Source organism: Globicephala melas, chromosome 1 (assembly GCF_963455315.2).
Source record: "Globicephala melas chromosome 1, mGloMel1.2, whole genome shotgun sequence".
Taxonomy (NCBI): domain Eukaryota; kingdom Metazoa; phylum Chordata; class Mammalia; order Artiodactyla; family Delphinidae; genus Globicephala; species Globicephala melas.
The window spans coordinates 31,579,104-31,596,869 of NC_083314.1; the positions used below are offsets into that span (position 1 = coordinate 31,579,104).

At 37.3% G+C, this 17,766-nt stretch overlaps 2 protein-coding genes across 24 annotated transcripts in view; both read right to left on the bottom strand.

Annotated features, from left to right (window-relative positions):
• Nucleotides 1–17,766, bottom strand: part of LOC115850451 (metabotropic glutamate receptor 7-like) — a 151,950-nt gene that overhangs the window by 48,585 nt on the left and 85,599 nt on the right. For 9 of the 23 annotated variants that reach the window (XM_070043465.1, XM_070043474.1, XM_070043466.1 and 6 more), the window contains one exon: nt 4,188–4,331. The exons of 9 other annotated variants lie outside the window; for them this stretch is intronic. In XM_070043465.1, the coding sequence (XP_069899566.1) occupies nt 4,188–4,331 (144 nt within the window). Of the gene's footprint in view, nt 1–2,460; nt 4,332–17,766 lie in introns of those variants that run through there. 5 more of the 23 variants (XM_060285910.1, XM_060285720.1, XM_070043492.1 and 2 more) reach the window with 5 other exon arrangements.
• Nucleotides 4,966–5,489, bottom strand: LOC115850978 (small ribosomal subunit protein eS25). The gene has a single exon (XM_030852529.2). It carries the CDS (start codon nt 5,419–5,421, stop codon nt 5,044–5,046), a length of 378 nt encoding a protein of 125 aa, XP_030708389.1. The 5' UTR covers nt 5,422–5,489; the 3' UTR covers nt 4,966–5,043.

The window sequence follows — 17,766 nt, forward strand, 5'->3', positions numbered from 1 at the left end:
CAGAGAAGTCCACCTCATCTCCGGAAAGTGCCACTGACATCAGGGAGTTGAGGGGAAAGAGCAATGAGTTCCAGTCCACCTGAGAAAGCAGGCCAGTCTGATTAACTCTGAATTTAGGCTTATTTCAGATACTTCTTGAGAAAGAACTTGGACAAGAGCAAGTCCCACGCAGCCTCTTTTAAATCCATGCCCAGTATTTTCTGGTGGAGCTGCTAAACCCTCCAAGTGACTCAAGTATTTTAATTTCACTCTATATTTAATTCCAACAGTTCTATGATTGATTATTTAATGGGCAAATAAGTAGGGTCACAAAAGAGTATGAATGTATTTTACAGAATGAGGATGGGCGGAGTGGAGCAGTCTGGAATGGGACACCAATGAAAAGGGATCTTGGTAAATAAGAACGTCTATTAGAAATGGAGAGGAAATCGCAAGGAAATTAGTGCCTGACACCACGCCCTTCTCTCTGCATGTTTAGAAGCTAGTTTCTAATTTTATTTTCATAGGAGATGTCCCTGTGATGAATTGCCTTTTACCTCCACACCATTTATCACATGCACATATTGTGAAGTTTGTGTGAGAGAAAGCAAGTATTAGAATTTGTCTTGCAAGGAGCTATAAACACTTCCTGGAACAATCTAGGATAGAAGGAAAAGGAAAGGAAGGTGGAAACAAAGGAGAAAGACAGCTAATGATGCTGGAGTCTCTCGCTGGGATTTGTGGTATTTCGTTTTGAAACTAAGTACAGTAAGTCAGAACTTGACTGATCGCTTCTTGATCACGGTTTGTTTTCATTTTTGTTTTTTTCCTTGCTCTCTCATTAGTTACTCCAGCCAGTGCCATGTCATTTTCAGTTTCAGTAAGTATGCCTGTCTTGTTTCCATTCGCATTATTCATGCAAACGTTGATGGAACTGATGACCCCGAGTTATCAAGGAAACATTAGATACACCAGTAGATACATTTCTTAATTTTAGAAAAAAATTACCGAGTGAAGGTTAAAATAACTCCTCTTAAGTTTGTCATTTAAAAAAAACTTCTGCTAACATACAATACCTCATTGCCTAATAATGCCAGATAAATGAAGAATTCCTATGTATTCATGAATGCAGCCTAGTCTGTATATTTCTTGGCAGGTATGACCGTTACCGAGGGTGACGGCCTAGTTTGCTGGCCATGTCCTGTCTCCTAGAAAGTTGTAGTTTCTGTTGTCTTTCAGTTGGTCCATTGGATATCAGAGGTGAATTTATAAAACTATACTTCCCTTTACACTTACTTTTTTGTTTTGTTTTGTTTTACTTGAAGTCTAGTTGATTAACAATGTTGTGTTTCAGATGTACAGCCAAGTGATTCAGATATATATATTTCTTTTTCAGATCCTTTTCCATTATAGGTTATTACAAGGTATTGAATATAGTTGCCTGTGCTATACAGTAGGACCTCGTAATTTATCTACTTTATATATAGCATACACTTACTTTGTGTGATCCACGCTGGTCAGACCACATGACTATTTTCACTTCTGATATCTTTTCAGGTCCAACCTCAAATCTTTGATAAGAAGATATTTTAAAATAAGTTTAGCATGTGTGTGCTCTAAATCCAACAGTAGTTATTAGAAATATGGTTTTGCACTAGGAATTCTTCGCTTTTCTGTTCTTGGCCAACCAACTGAAAATTAGCTTTTATTTTCTGGTTGGTTTGCTAGATGTTTATGACTATAATAAAAGTCTTAAATTTTGTCTCATATCTTAAAACACAATCTGAATTAGCAATGGATATTGTGCTATACATAGGGGCTGTGATATAAATATAGTTTCTAACTTCAAATACATATAGCCTAGAAGGGAACACAGACACATATGCAGCAATTATGGCAACTGCATTTGTTTACTAAGTGAAATAGTACTGAGATGGATAAAGTGCTAGCAAGCCTTGAACAGCCAAATCAGCTTCAAAAATAGATGTGCAGTTCTTTAAAAGTCTTTTTCACATTTTTCCAGCTACAGGTAGAATATAACTTAGCATAAAAACGGTATGGATTTTATTTTAAGTAATTTAGCATTTTGACATCCTCATAATGAAATTAAATCCAAAAGGAGATTTCTCTCCATGATCTCTTGAAATGGCCTTTGATCATCCACAATATTTCCCATCATCACAAAGGTGGTAGCAAGGGCAGGAAACTCCAACATTATTAAAGTTTCATAAAGCAAAGTCAATTTTAAGAATATAATGTCCCCAAACTGACAAAGGTCTTGACAGATAATTTCAAGCGAAGCATAAATTATTTTGTTTGTCAGAGGGCAAAAATATTTAGGTTGAGTTAATGAATGGTAGAGTTTTTGAGTGGAGAGTGTACTTAAAATATTATGTAGATCTGTACTGTCAACAGATGCTAGCCACGTGGCATTATTTATATTTAAACAAATTTAAAAATAAGATTAAAAAATCAGTTCCTCAGTTGCATTTGCCATATTTCAAAGATGTTTATTAGCTCCATGTAGCTATTGAATACTGTAATGCATGGTACAGATATAGAATATTTTCATTATCACCAAAAATTCTATTGAGCAATACTAAAATTATACCCAGATGTTCACAGAGAAGGCAACCAAGTCTCAAGGAAATAATATAACTTCCCCAAGATCACACAGCTATGTGTTTAAAGAAAAACAAAATGACACAAAGGAAATAGTAACAGGCATTAAAGAAACCCAGTAAGTTTCTGGAGCAGTCAAACTAGGGTTTAAAAGTGCATACTTAATTGTTAGCCGGGTTGAAGCTCTTGATGGTTGGTAAGATCTACCTGCCTGAATTTGGACATTAGCATTTTATGCAATGAATTAAAAGCAAAAAATCATTTCAGCGAATGGCTGCCAGCTCCATAGTTTTAGCCACTGCCGTGCTTCCAGATTATGTTTATCACTTTCATATACAGGGCACCACTGTGAGCTGTGATGGTTTATCTGACCCAGAGAAATCAAGAAATCTCGTGGGGGTTATGGCTATATTTGAAAAGGTTGATTTTTAAATGCATCATGCAGACTGGCCCTGTTTTAAAAGGGATTCCCGCCATCAAATAATCAAAATGTAAACTCTCTTCTCACCTTGCAAAAGTCAAAGATAGTCCCTGCATCTTTATTATTTCGTTGAAATCCAAATATTATTTTTCCATTCTCTAACTTGTTTTCCTCACAGTGTGATCAACTATTGCCAAGGAAGGAAAGGATAGATTTATCAATCAAAGGTTGCTAAAGGCCCCCTAGGTAACTGAACCCTCAGGAGAAACAATCGTCATGTATTCTTTTTCTGTTGTTTCAGTATCTTCGTAAAGAATCATTTCAATATGTTTGGTTTTGTAGCAGAGGTTCTGTGAAGTGCTTATCTTCCTCAGAGGTGCAGAAAGCCTGTGATTCTGGGGGTAAAGATGGGTAAGGAGAGAGAGGGAAGGAGGCTAGAGAGAGGTTCAGTGCTGAGATAAGGACAGTGTTCTAAAGCCTCCTGGGGGTGAGGCTGGGGTGCACAAACACCCACGACTAATCTAGACAGAAACTGAATAATCAACGGGACGACCACTGTGAAGTCATGTGGCGACCTCTCCCTCTAGAAATAAACATTGCCCTCAGTAAGTCTCCTCCCGCCCCAGAAGAGCATTAGGAAGGTCTGGAGAGGGGGATTACTGGCAGAAATGGAAAAAGCAGGTTGAAGGGATTAGCCTGGAGCAGAGAGACCAAGAAACCCAAGCCAGTAGATGGAAGGCAGACATTTCATGGAAGTCTCCAAGCCCACGTCAAGTTCTGGGACCACCAAGTACAAGTCAAAGAGTGCTCATTTAACCCCTTTGGGCCCCCATGGGAGTGGAGAAAGACTGGACAGAGAGGGAGAAGGGGCCATTGAAGGTACAGTATTTACTATGGGATTTAACTCCTCAAAGGCCTCCCAGTAGCTTCAGATCTGATCAAGAATCCTTCATGTCCTGCTGGTTTGCAGCGAGTGGCTCACAGCTTCAAGGCCTCCTCTGCCAGATGGAGAACTATTTCAAACATCCTGCCTCTATTTTGTACTGTAGCAATGCAGACAGGAAACCTGACCCCATTTTCAGGTTCTAAAGAGAAATTCTAAGTACCTGAAAGACTGAGGAACATGGTGGCTTTTATTTAAGATGTGGAGATAGAGAGCACATACCTGGACTTGGGCCTGCAGCAGCACCAAATTGCACCAAGAGTTCCCTTTATTTTCTCTCGCATCTGTGTTTCTCCTTTTCTCTCTGCTGGATTAGCCATGGGGACTCCAAGTTCTCTATTGTGTGGTCCTGGTACCAAGATTCTCCTGGGAATTATAAAGCTATTCACCTTCTACATCGAGCACTTCTTATTTTTTCCCCAGCAACATAAGTCATTCTTAAGAGGGGTCAGGGTGCTAGCTCTTAAATATATTTTAGTCATCCCTTTGTACATTAAATTCTCTTTCTTGGAGACTGCTCCTGACAAGGTGTTCACCGTGCTCTCAGCTGGCCTCCTGAAGTTCTGCCCTGCCTTCCCCACCAGGTACAGTTCAGGAGTTGCCTACCTCAGGGTGATAAGTTCTCTTCTACTTGCTTTATTCCTTTCCGTTTTACATTTAGAGAGTATAATTTGAATACATAAACTTCTCTGTGACCACAGCTTTATTTGCAACCCACAGGTTTTGTTATGGCATATTTTCATTATCATTCAATTAATAAAATTCTAATTCCCATTACAACTTTATCTTTGACCTACATAATGAGCAGAAGTATGTTTTTAATATCCAAGTATTTGGTAAAATATTGGTTATATAGTTTTACATTTCTTGCTTATTCGAAGTCTTGTTTTATAACCAGAATATAGTCAATTTTATAAATGTGCCATGTGCACCTAAAAATTTCTGCGTAATATATATATTCCATCATTGTTGGTGCAGTGTTTTATGTAAATTTAGGCCAAAGTTTTTTTTTTTTTTTTTTTTTTTTTTTGATTTAATAAAGTTTTATTTTTCCAAATATACAGCTGGTGGGACCTGTTCATGCATCTTCACCAGCAGCTGGAGCATCTCCACCCTTAGTATTTCTGGTGTAAATTACTTGAGCTCTGTGCTTTGAAACCAGTTTAATAAGTCCTTTACTAAGCAGCTCCTGCAAGGCTGCCCTGGCCAGGGAGCCACGAATCTTCAGTCTCTCAGAGACGACAGCTGGAGTTATAAGCTTATAGTTGGGAACTTCTTTACAGAGTTTGTCATATGTTGCTTTGTCAAACAAGACTAGGTTATTGAGCTTGTCCCGAACTTTGCCTTTGGACCACTTCTTCTTTTTGGCCTTGCCCCCAGACTTGTTCACTGGGTCTTTGTCTTTCTTGGCCGACTTTCCGGCATCTTTCTTCTTCTTGTCATCCTTGGGCGGCATAGCGAAGCCGGGAGAGCAACTGCTACCACCTCGCCTCCCTAAGATGTCGGACAAAAAGGAAAGGAGGCCAAAGTTTTTGATGATGGTATTCAGATCTTCTATAATCTGCTGATTTGTTGTTGTGGTTCTGTGTTACTGATCTAGGTAATTTAGATGTTTCTATTTCTACTTAGATTTTTGGAATTTCCCTTCATATATTGCATTGAAGTTTAGATTTATAATGTATTCCTTGTAAAGTAACAGTGGATTTTATTATCCTGCCTTATCAACAGTGATACTTTTTGCTTTCAAATCTATGTTAACCTTAAAAAATCTTCAATTTTACTTATTGTTGTTATGACATAATTTTTGAATCCTTTAATTTTCAATCTGACTCTTGTCTCTTGTAGGTGGCATAGAATTAGGTTTTTTGTTTGTTTCAATAATCCTTGTCCTTTGAGTATTTACAGTTAATGTATTTTCTTATAGACCGTTTACTCCTTGTTTTCTATTTGTCCCACCTTGTTATGTTCCTTTTGCTCTTCTTTCTTCCTTTGAGATTTCTTCAAATTCCATTTTCCCTTGTATTAGCTTGTTATTTTTACATAAGTAGCTGTTACACATGTACCATGACTTATTAGGTCTTTTACTGCTTCTCAAGCAATGCTGAGATCTTAAATTTCTTTTACTACTTTTTCCTCTTCCATTTGTTTTAATGCATTCTAATTTTTGATATATTTTATTATTACCCTTCTGTGTTGTTAGATTTTATTTAGGTTTATCCACTTATGTATCCTTTCTGTTATACATAATTCTTTATAAAGTCCTTATTTTCATCTGTGATAATCTTCCTTCTGCCTGCAGGTCTCCCTTTAGAATTTAATTCAGTCAGTTCTAATGAGAACATATTTTCTAAATTTTGTTTGTCTGCAAATTTCCTTGTTTCATCTTTTCTGCCAAACAACATTTTCTCTGCCTCTAGAATTTCCAATGGGCAGTTCTTTTCTTTAGCACTTAAAAATGTTATTCCATTATTTTCTAGTATCCAGTCAGTTTCGCTGAGAAGTAAGCTGTAATCTTAATCCTATTGTTCCTTTGAAAGTAATCTATCTCTTTTTCCTCGGGCTGCTTTTAAGATGTCATGTTTTCTTTGCTATTCATGAATTGTACTGTGGTGATCTTAGGTGTGGTTTTCTTTGTATTTGTTCCTGTTGCATGTTTTTAGTGCTTATTGAATTTATGGCTCCATATATTCTTTTTAGTTTTAGAGCACTCTCAGCTGTTAATATTTCTGAAATATTGTTTTCATCCCAATCTCTCTCTCCTTTTTTCTTTGGATTCCAGTTTACACATATGATAAAAATGTTTACTGTGGCCCATATGTCTCAAATGCGCTTTTGTGTACTTTTTATTCTTTTTGTTTCCCGTGCTTTAGTCTTAATATTGTTACTACTCTATCTTCCAGTTCACTTACCTCTCTTTACCTGTGTCCAATCCACTACCGAGTTTTAAATTTCGTATAATTTTTAATTCTATCAGTTCAACTTCAATCAGTTTATCGTTTCTAGTTGTCAAGTTAAATTCTCCACCTTGTCATCTATTTTCTTGAACTTGATAATATTTACCAAAACATGTATGAACTTGAACGTTTAGGTCATCTATGATTCTGATTGTTTTGTTTTTTATTCTAATTCTCCTTTTCTTGGTAATTCTTCAGTGAATACCAGACTTGGGATATGACAAGTTGTAGAGAATCTGAATGACATTACAGTTGCCCTTTGAACAACCTGGGTTTGAACTGCACAGATCCACTTATCCATGGATTTTTTTTTCAATAAGTAATACAGTACTGCATGATCTGTTGTTGGTTGAATCCTCAGATTCAGAACCACAGAAAAGAAGGGCCGACCATAAAGTTATATGTGGATTTTTGACTGCACAGGGAGTCAGCGTCTCTAACCCCTACATTGTTCAAGGGTCAACTGTATTTTCTTGAGGAGAGAATTTCCTATTCTTAGGTAGGGAGCAGAGGGGAAGATCACCTCAGCCACTGGACCAACTTCATACTCATTTTCCTTCTTTATAAGGTTCAATGTAGATGTTGCATCAACCTTCCTAACACACAGACACACACAGACACACACACACACACACACACATTTAGAGACTTCCAATGCCCTAATTCATATCATTAGTTTTCCATTGGGCCACAAATCTTTCATAGGTTCTGAACCCCAATTTTGTCTCTTCAGCATCATCAGCCAACTAAGTGTTTGCTTTGACTTCAGTTAGCTTTTGTTTGACTTCTTAGCATCTTGTCTTCTCTACCTATTATACATGGAAAATACTGCAAGGGAACACTGTTGCTGAATCCAGCTCCGTTCTCTGAATCTTTACTCTCTCTGTGATTTTGGTCCTTAAAATTCTAGCTGCCTTGTTATTTCTCAATTCCAACTCTGGTTTCCTTAGTCCTATGACATTGTCCTAAGGTCTACTGGCTTTTCTACCTCTTAGGAGCCACATTTGGTTTCTCAGACTTTTGCTCTTCATCAGTAGTTTCTAAGTGACTGGGCTAGAAACGCATGTGCAGAATATTGTTCTCACTTCAGTGAGTCTCTTTCTCTATTTTACTTTTCTAGGTCATGGCTACCTCAGTAGCTTTCTAACGCTCACAGTCAAATGTTGCTTATGATTTATCTGGCCTTTCTAGTATGTTTTCCTAAGGTAAACTGATAGAGTTGGAAACAGAAGTTCGTACCCACAATTTAAAAAATTCTGTTTTGTCTTTCTATGAATTCTCTTTTTGTCCCATCTTCTGTCACTTTTTCCTACCAAAAATTCCCATTCCCACAGATAGATTATTTTAAGATTAAAAATTATTATTAAGCTAATATGTTAATTTTGAAAGGAATTAATTTTGCTTTGAACAAGAACACAGATTGGTGAATGGAATATGGAAGATTCCTTAAGACCTTTTTCATCTCTAAGAGTAGTAACCAACCATCGGTACCATCATAAGTTTGTCAACTATGGAAGAAAGCAGTCTTTATAAAATCAGCATTGTTCAGTAATCTCAAAAACTGCTTCACTTTCCTGCTCATGCCACCAATTTCCAAATGTTCAGTAGGAGCAGAGAATCATGGGATGGGACATGGAGAAATGGCCTGTCGTAGTAACTATAAATATTGGAAGAATGAAATTATAAATAAAGAGGGTTTTCTATGAATATATTTGAAGTGTTTGTTCCTAAAGAACTTCTAGAGAAAGACTCAAAAGTTTAACATATAAACAGGTATGAAACTTGTTTTGATAAGTATGAAACTCAGTAAAATTTATCTCATAATAGTTTTTTCTTTTGTGTTATATGATTGTCAGAGTCACATAAAACTATGTTTTTCTGGACTTCACAGATCTTCTTATTTTTACTATGGGATCAGTGACCCTACATTTTTGAAATGTGGCAAAATAGTTAAAATTGGAACATTTCCCCCAAATCCAGGGCATATGACTTACATTTCTGTAGAAGGAAATATTATATTTCTGTCTAGTTCTGGGGTAAACATTTTCATACCTGCCAATCCAATTTGACTAATGTATTGTTTTTACAGTGCATTAAGTGGAAATTAAATGGTAAATTCAGTCAAACAGTCATTTCATACATCAAAAAGGAAAATCAGTCAACACAACTGTCTGACTGAAATGAATGAAGAAAACAATTCAAGGCAAACAACTGTCCCAGTAGACTTGTATAAATACAGTAGTGGTGTCATGTGCAGAATTAATCTTTCCTCACCCTTAACTGGAGAACACTCTGCCAGCCAATTCAGTCACTCAAATGATACTGAATTATAATATTCCAGTTTCATTTGCTCTCAGTTACTGGTGACTGCCCTTCCTTCTCCTTCATCTGTCCATCAGTGGAGAATGTCAGAGCAGGAGAATAGTAATATTGGCATATTGTAATGCACTGTCTTGAATTCTACAGCTTCAAAATTCTTAGGCTAACTCAATAATCTTAAAGAGCCTGCTGCAGAAAGGATATGTGAATTAAATCGCAGACCACTGGCTGACCCTTCCAGCACTAACATCCCTTATTCCTGGTTCTAATATATCACAGAATACTCAAGAGGAAGGTTTTGAGTGGTCAGCAGAAATATGGCTCCAAAGCAGGCACATGGAAAAGAAATGTTGTCATCTGTGATCCACTTTAAACTTGACTTGTCTTTTACTCATAAACCAGATTCAGTGTGAATTCTGTTCTGCTAAATGTTAGAGAGTCTGTTGGAGAAGTGTGGGCAATTCTTTTGAATTTTTTACTCTCTAACTTTTTGGCTTTTTTAACATCTTTATTGGAGTATAATTGCTTTACAATGCTGTGTTAGCTTCTGCTTATAACAAAGTGAATCAGCTATACATATACATATATCCCCATATCTCTTCCCTCTTGCGTCTCCCTCCCTCCCACCCTCCCTACCCCACCCCTCTAAGTGGTCACAGAGCACGGAGCTGATCACCCTGTGCTATGTGGCTGCTTCCCACTAGTATCTATTTTACACTTGGTAGTGTATATATGTCCAAGCCACTCTGTCACTTCATCCCAGCTTACCCTTCCCCACCCCGTGTCCTCAAGTCCATTCTCTACGTCTTTATTCCTGTCCTGCCCCTAGGTTCTTCAGAACAAATTTTTTTTTTAGATTCCATGTATCTGTGTTAGCATACGGTATTTGTTTTTCTCTTTCTGACTTATTTCACTCTGTATGACAGTCTCTAGGTCCATCCACCTCACTGCAAATAACTCAATTTCATTTCTTTTTATGGCTGAGTAATATTCCATTGTATATATGTGCCCCATTTTCTTTATCATTAATCTGTCGATGGACACTTAGGTTGCTTCCATGTCCTGGCGATTGTAAATAGTGCTGCAATGAACATGGTGGTACATGTCTCTTTTCGAATTATGTTTTTTTTAGGGTATATGCCCAGTAGTGGGATTGCTGGGTCATATGGTAGTTTTATTTTTAGTTTTTTAGGGAACCTCCATACTGTACTCCATAGTGGCTGTATCAATGTACATTCCCAGCAACAGTGCAAGAGGGTTCCCTTTTCTCCACACCCTCTCCAGCATTTATTGTTTGTAGATTTTTTTAATGATGGCCATTCTGACTGGTCACACAAAGAACTTTGGCATGGTGTTCATCATCTAGCTAATCCTAACACGCAGACATTTATGAGAGTAAAGTCAGGTCTTTGCCAGAGTGGGTTGCTTATTTGGGCAACTGGGTTAAATCAAGAAGGGCAAATGTAGGCTGCCAGAGTAAATAAGGAGAGGAAAAACAAAAAGAACAAGACATATCATTCATCAGTGATTTTCCCCCCAATATTCTTAGCCTCCACCTATCTCCATCTTACTGGTAACACAGGAACTAGACTGAAGAATCAGGTAAAAGGTCTCTACAGAAACTGAGGTAATATAGAAAATAAAATAATAAAACATAAAATTGCAAATTTTCTTTCTAGGGATAATTGAGATGATACTTCAATAATAACATAAGATCAGGTGAAGTCTAAAGAAATTTTAGAAAACCTGGATAAAGTAAGAAAACATCTCTTCGCCAGCATCCGAATGTTAGAGAGACACCGAGACATGTGGGCCAAGTTCTGGACAGAAGGGAAACACAGACGCAAGCTTGACATTTGGTGCAGCTTTTCTCCTTGGGGCATTTGCTGATTCAACTCATACAGCCTAGGAGTTGAAAAGCCAAGGAGTTCAGAAGCCAAACGGCAAGAGCTCAAGCTGAAGGCAACAACTAATGGAATGACAAGCTACACGTATCCTTAGTCTCACAGGGCTGGGGGAACCATTACATTTAAAGCCTAACAAATACAAGGGTAGTTGGGAATAGGGAGAATCCAAACGTTCACATGGTAATCCCAAAGGGCAACATCCGTAGAGGAAGAACAAGACAGACATAGAGCAACCGTCACACAGACTGAAAAACGGCTTTGAATGAGCTCAAACTGAGAATGGACTAAGGTTTCCAGGCCCTATAGTAACTGTCTGCCATGGGCAAAAGTAAATCTTTTCAAGAGAACAATAACAACATCCGGTATGTGGAGGTATTTATATAGTTTCCTAAAATAAGTTAAGCCCCATTTTAATATAAAAAATAATTGGACATACCAGGAAAAAGACTAAATGATCAAAAGCTCAAAAAAGAAAAAAGAAAGAAAGAAAGAAGACAATATAAATAGACACAGGAGGACAAGAGTTAATAGAGGTTGGTGAAAAAACAAAACAACTATGATTAAACAAAGAAAATAGACACACGGCAAATAAGTGTATGAAAAGATGCTACACATTCCATGTCATCAGTGAATTTTAAATTAGAACAATAATGAGATACCACTACACACCTGTTCAAATGTCTAAAATCCAAATACTGAAATACCAAAGTTGTTGACGATGCAGAACAACTGGAATTCTCATTTGTTGCTAGGAGGATACTTGGTAGTTTCTTACAAAACTAAACATACTTTTACCATACAGTGATCTAGTAATCATGCTCTTTGGTATTTACCCATAGGAACTGAAAAGTTACATCCACATAAAAACCTGCACATGGATGTTTATAACAGTTTCTTTCATAATTGCCAAAACTTGAAATCAACCAAGATGTTTTTCAATAGGTGAATGCATAAACAAACTATGGTATATCCGTACAAAGGAATAGCATTCAGCAATAAAGAGAAAAGGCTATGTAGCCATGAAAAGACATGGAAGAAGCTTAAATGCATATTGCTAAGTGAAAAAAAGCCAATCTGCAAAGGCTACATGCATATTATATGATTGCAGGTATTTGAAATTTAGGAAAAGGCAAAACTGTGGTGACAGTCAAAAGATCAATGGTTGCCAGAGGTTGTGGGGGGGAGAAAAGGATGGGTGAAGCCCGGAATTTTAAAGGCAGAGAAACTCCTGTGTATGGTTCTGTAATGGTGGATACAGGTTATTGCACATTTGTCAAAAATCATATAATGTACAAAACAAAGAGTGAAGTCTCAAGTAAAGCATGGACATTAGTTAGTAATAATGTATCAATACTGGTTCATTAACTATAACAAATGTATTACGCTAATGTAAGATGTTAATAATAGGGGAAACTGGGTAGAGAGGTAAGGAGGTATGAGAATTCTGTCCTTTCTGCTTAATTTTTCTGTAAACCAGAAACTGCTCCGAAATAGTCTGTTAATTTAAAAAACAAATCTAGACCTGCATACAAAACTTGCACGTAAATCCAACCACAGCAGCATTATTCATAAGAGCCCCAAAGTGGAAATACCCCAAATGGCCATTTACTGTGAATGGATAAATGAAACATAGTAATATCTACACCATGGAATATTATTCAGCCATAAAAACAAATCAAGTACTGATGCATGCTACAACATGGATGAACCTTGAAAACATGCTAAGTAATTGTATGATTCCATTTGTATGCAATGTCCAGTCTAGACAAATCTGTACAGACAAAGTATATTAGTGGCTGCCTAGGGTTTGGAGAAATGGGGGAGTGAGTGACCTATAATAGATTCTTTTTCTTTTGGGGGTGGATGAAAGTTCTAAAATTGATTGTGGTGGTAGATGCATAACACATTAAATTGTACACGTTAAATAATATGGAAAGTAAATTATATCTCAATGAAACTATTATTTAAAATTATGATTAATGTATTAAAAAAAGGACAACATGTACAATTTAAGCAAAAATTATCTGTGAAATGCAACCAAAAGAAACTTCTAGAATTAAAAATGCTGAAATTAAGCACTCAGAAGATCGGTTGAACAGTACCTTAGTCAAACAAAAAAAAGGATTACAAATGTCAATTAAAAAATAACTACACTAAAATTTGGAGGGAAAATGATGGAAAACAGAGAAATAAGTACTTAAGACATATAGAGTATATATAAAACACTGTGTCTAGCCAGCCCCAAGTCACACAGCCTAGGGAGGAGACACACAGCCTACCTGAATCACAAGGACTTCTCCAAAGGAAAAATGAGGTTCTGATGCCAGAAGTGGACGGAATGAATTGCAAAGAAAAAGAACAATGGTAAACTATAATCTAGATATACATCGGTAAATACATAGGTTCCCTGAGGTTGTGATCTGGTACAAACAATAAAAAAAAAAAAGATAAGACTCATAGTAGAGGCTGCTAGATTCTGCTGAGGAAAATGTACAGGGAGGGAAGAGTTGATTTATTTCATTATTTTTTTAGAGTCCACATTATAAGTGACATCATGCACTATTTGTCTTTGTCTTATTTCACTTAGCATAGTGTCCTCCAGTTTTATCCATGTTGACTTAAATGATAGGATTTTCTTCTTTTTTAAGGTTGAATAATATTCCATTGTATATATATACCATATTTCCTTTATCCATTAATCTACTATGGACACTTAGGTTGTTTCCATACTCTGGCTCTTGTGAATAATGCTACAATGAACATGGGAGTACAGATATCTTCAAATAATGATGATGTCTCCTTTGGATATATACTCAGAAGTGGGAGTGAGGAAGAACTTACGACACAAATCGACCATGTGTAAAAGATGTTGTAGGAATGAAAAAGTCTGAACACCTAGGAAGAGTGTGGAGTATTTGGAAAGGTCATTGTTCAAGGGCATACGTAGTTTAAGATTATGACATTTCAGTGAGCCTGTGTGCATGAAGGTTTGCTTATATTTTGGGATTTGAATATAGTGCAAAGAAGTGTTGCTAAATTTTCGATCAACATCAAAAAAGAGTGGAAATGTTTTTTCTTTTATTATGAAACTGCAGGAAAGGCAAGCCTAGAATTCTAGGCCCACTAGAATTTTCCATGATGATAGTACTAATTTAGGAGAAGAAGAATCCAAGGCCATAGAACAATTTTGAAAGCAAAATAAGACTGCTGAGTCTTCACCCAGTGTATGAGATTAAGTTTTAATGGCATATGATGAAGTGGCCATGACATAGCCGGCAGAGCTCGTTGAGTTGTTGAAAATGGCTCTTGAAGCTACAGGAAATGGACAGTAGACATAGAAAAAGAACAAGGTAAATCCCAAAGAGTGGAAGGACAAAATTAATCAAGAGAAAAGTCAAAAATCGAGAAGAAAAGCAGTAAACTTGACAAATAAAACCAAAAGCTTTTTCTTTAGAAAGACCAATAAAATAAGCAATACTTGGCAAATATGATAGTGATGGGACTAGCTATAAAACAGAGCATTTTTTTTTAATTACAAAAGAATACTGTGGTAGCTTTATACCAACACATTTGAAAATATGGACAAAATGGCTGATTATTGATTAGTTATGTGCAGCTGTTAGACCTGCGCGGTCTCCTAGGAGTTTCGACTCGCCCAGGAAACAACAAGAGTCGGAAGTCGATGCAAAATGCAAGAGGTTTATTGAAGGCCGGTGCACCGGGGTTCCTTGGTCCTCACGCAGGAGGTCGAAGAAGGAACCCTTTTGGGCGCGAATATGTCAGTTTTATAGGTTCCCACTTCCCCGTATGTAAATTATAGATTTGGTTGTGTTCTCCTGCTGATTGGTCCCGGCTTAGGCTCGGACCAGAGAGGGAACTTGTCCCCAGCTGCCTGATTGGTCTTTGACAGACACCTTTTTTACATTTTGTTATCTCCCTCCTTCTCCCCAGCTGCCTGATTGGTCTTTGACAGACACCTTTTTTACATTTTGTTATCTCCCTCCTTCTCCCCAGCTGCCTGATTGGTCTTTGACAGACACCTTTTTTACATTTTGTTATCTCCCTCCTTCTCCCCAGCTGCCTGATTGGTCTTTGACAGACACCTTTTTTACATTTTGTTATCTCCCTCCTTCTCAGAAGGGGGCCGGACATCCTGGAAATTCACCCATTGTCTAAGAAGCCCCTATTGTCTGGAGAGTTCTTAATCATTAGCTGGAACAATGTCCCTCGAGTCCCACACAGCCATTATTTACTTCACAGATGGTGGTACAATTTACTGAACAAAGGAATACTGACAAAGGACCACATTTGAAAAAGAAGGTCGAGAATTGAGACTCAAAACTTGGCAAATTTGAGGTACCTTTGAAGTATATACTTATCCCCTGGGAAGGGACCAAAAGGTGCCCCAACTCTCCTCCTTCAAAAATTCATTACTGTGTGTATTCCAACCTCTTATGCTGTTCCATCAGTCAGAAGTCCTGATAGTATGTCCCAGCAAGGCCACTTCTAAATTTTTACCAAGAGGAAATGAAAGTATATCATCCACACAAAGACTTGTAGACAAATATTCCTAACAGATTTAGTTATAAAAGACGAGACGGGAAACAACCCAAATGCCCATCAGGAAGTGCAGAGTTAAATTGTGGTATATTCTTGTAGTGGAATACTATTCAGCCATAAATAAGTAAGTGAATAAATGGAGTAAGCTATTGATATGTTCAACGACATGAATGAATCTCAAAATCATTATGCTGAGTAAAATAACCCAGACCAAGAAAAAAAAGCATAATGCCATTTTTATAAAATTCTAGAAAATGTAAACTAATATATAGTGAGTAAAGCATAGAGAGAAGAAAGCATTGCAAAGCTGCACAAGAAAACACTGGGAATTATAATATATTTGGTATTTTGTTTGGGATGCTGGGTTTGTGGGTCTACGCATATATTAAAACTCACAGTATTTAGTATACTTTAAATATGAACAATGTATTGTGTGTAAATTGTACCTCAATAAAGTTATTAAAAAGTCAAACCCCTGATCACCTGCTTCCAACCAGGTGAGCTCTCATTCCCTGTTCTGTGTCCCATCATAACAACCTATTTGATAATTAGCAGCATACCGGTTTGCTCCTTCTCTCCCTATGGATTTCCAGCTGGGCGCCAAAAGAGATTAAGTGTCTCTTACAAACCTAACACAGTGAATGAAAGGATGAAGCATTGGTAGTCTCACTCATGCTGGTAAATATCTGAGAATGAACATCTTTTCCTATCAAATCAGGTCCTATGAGGACAGGGCAATAGGGGATGGATCAATGGTGGATACTAGGAAAGGTGTCTGCTTACTGTGCTCTGGTATGCAAGTGAGGGACAGGAGGGTAAACAGGAGAGGGAGTGAGATAGTTAGGAAACAGTGCTTTAACTTGAGACACATGTAGAAACCAGTAAAGAAAAATCTACATGGAGGTGGAACACAATATAAAAACTATCCCATTTAATTTATGCTACCTGTGAGACACCAAAGAACAATGCTTACATTTTAGGAATGGTGTTGGAAGTGCAAATCGAGAGAGAGATTTTGTGCATATGTTAGATGCAGCCGTCCGGGAACACCCATTCTGGAATGAAGCGATGTCACGTCACTTTGGGGTTTCACTGTCATTCAGCTTCACGCTGAGCTCACTGCCCTCAGGAAGCTAGCAGGTTAGACGCTTTAACTGAGAAGGGAAAGCTTTGAGTCCTCGGAGATAGTCCTGTAGCTGAGAGTTTAATTTTAACTAAATGGAAACGGCTCATGAAATAAAAGCAAGATTGAGCCTTTATGGAACATTTTAGGATTGTACATGGCGGCAGTCCCAAGATGAAAAACCAGGGTCCAAAGGTAATCTTAAAAAGATGCCTGTAGGGTCACTTAAAGCATCTGAAATGACCTACCATGGAAAATAAAATCCTAAGGGGCAAATCCTTGTGCTTTATCTATGCATACAATGGGAAAGTTAAATAGTTATCTAGCTGTTTTTAGATATTCAGTTTTATGCAAACGATGTTATTCTTAACGGCATTTTTGTAAGGCCCTCATTGCATACCATTTTAATTAAATTTTTATTTATTTAGCCACTGTGTTCACTGCCACGGAGCTGTAAATTATAATTTAAGATATAATTATTTCCTGATTTCAAGGATTAGCCTCTCCCTGCGCTACTTAAATAATACTTAAATACTTAAATACTATGATAGAAATTCTGTGATTCAACACTCAACTGAAAGATAAGAACAGTGTTTCAAGGGGGTTGGAAGAAGAGAGATCTATGTAAGCAATATGGAACAAGTAACTTTGCAAAGAAGAGATGGGCTTTGAGGCTACTCTTGAAGGATTCTTGAACTGGGGAAGTGATATAAGATACAGAAGGGCATCCACATAGGAGAACAGGAGGCGTACAAGAGAGATACCACAGAAAGCTCTCAGGATTCCCTCCTTGTTAAAAAAAAAAAATCTTATGGTGTCTGAGTTTGTTCAAAGTCTAAGAAAAATATTAGCATAGCAGGGCTTCTCTATAATGCTGTAATGATCGAACCTGAATTAGAAACCACCTCAGGACAGAGGGAGGGTAAAAAGACGTCAAT

Excerpts from the sequence above, each read along its gene's own strand:
- LOC115850978 (XM_030852529.2), bottom strand. The coding sequence starts at position 5,421 with ATGCCGCCCAAGGATGACAAGAAGAAGAAAGATGCCGGAAAGTCGGCC.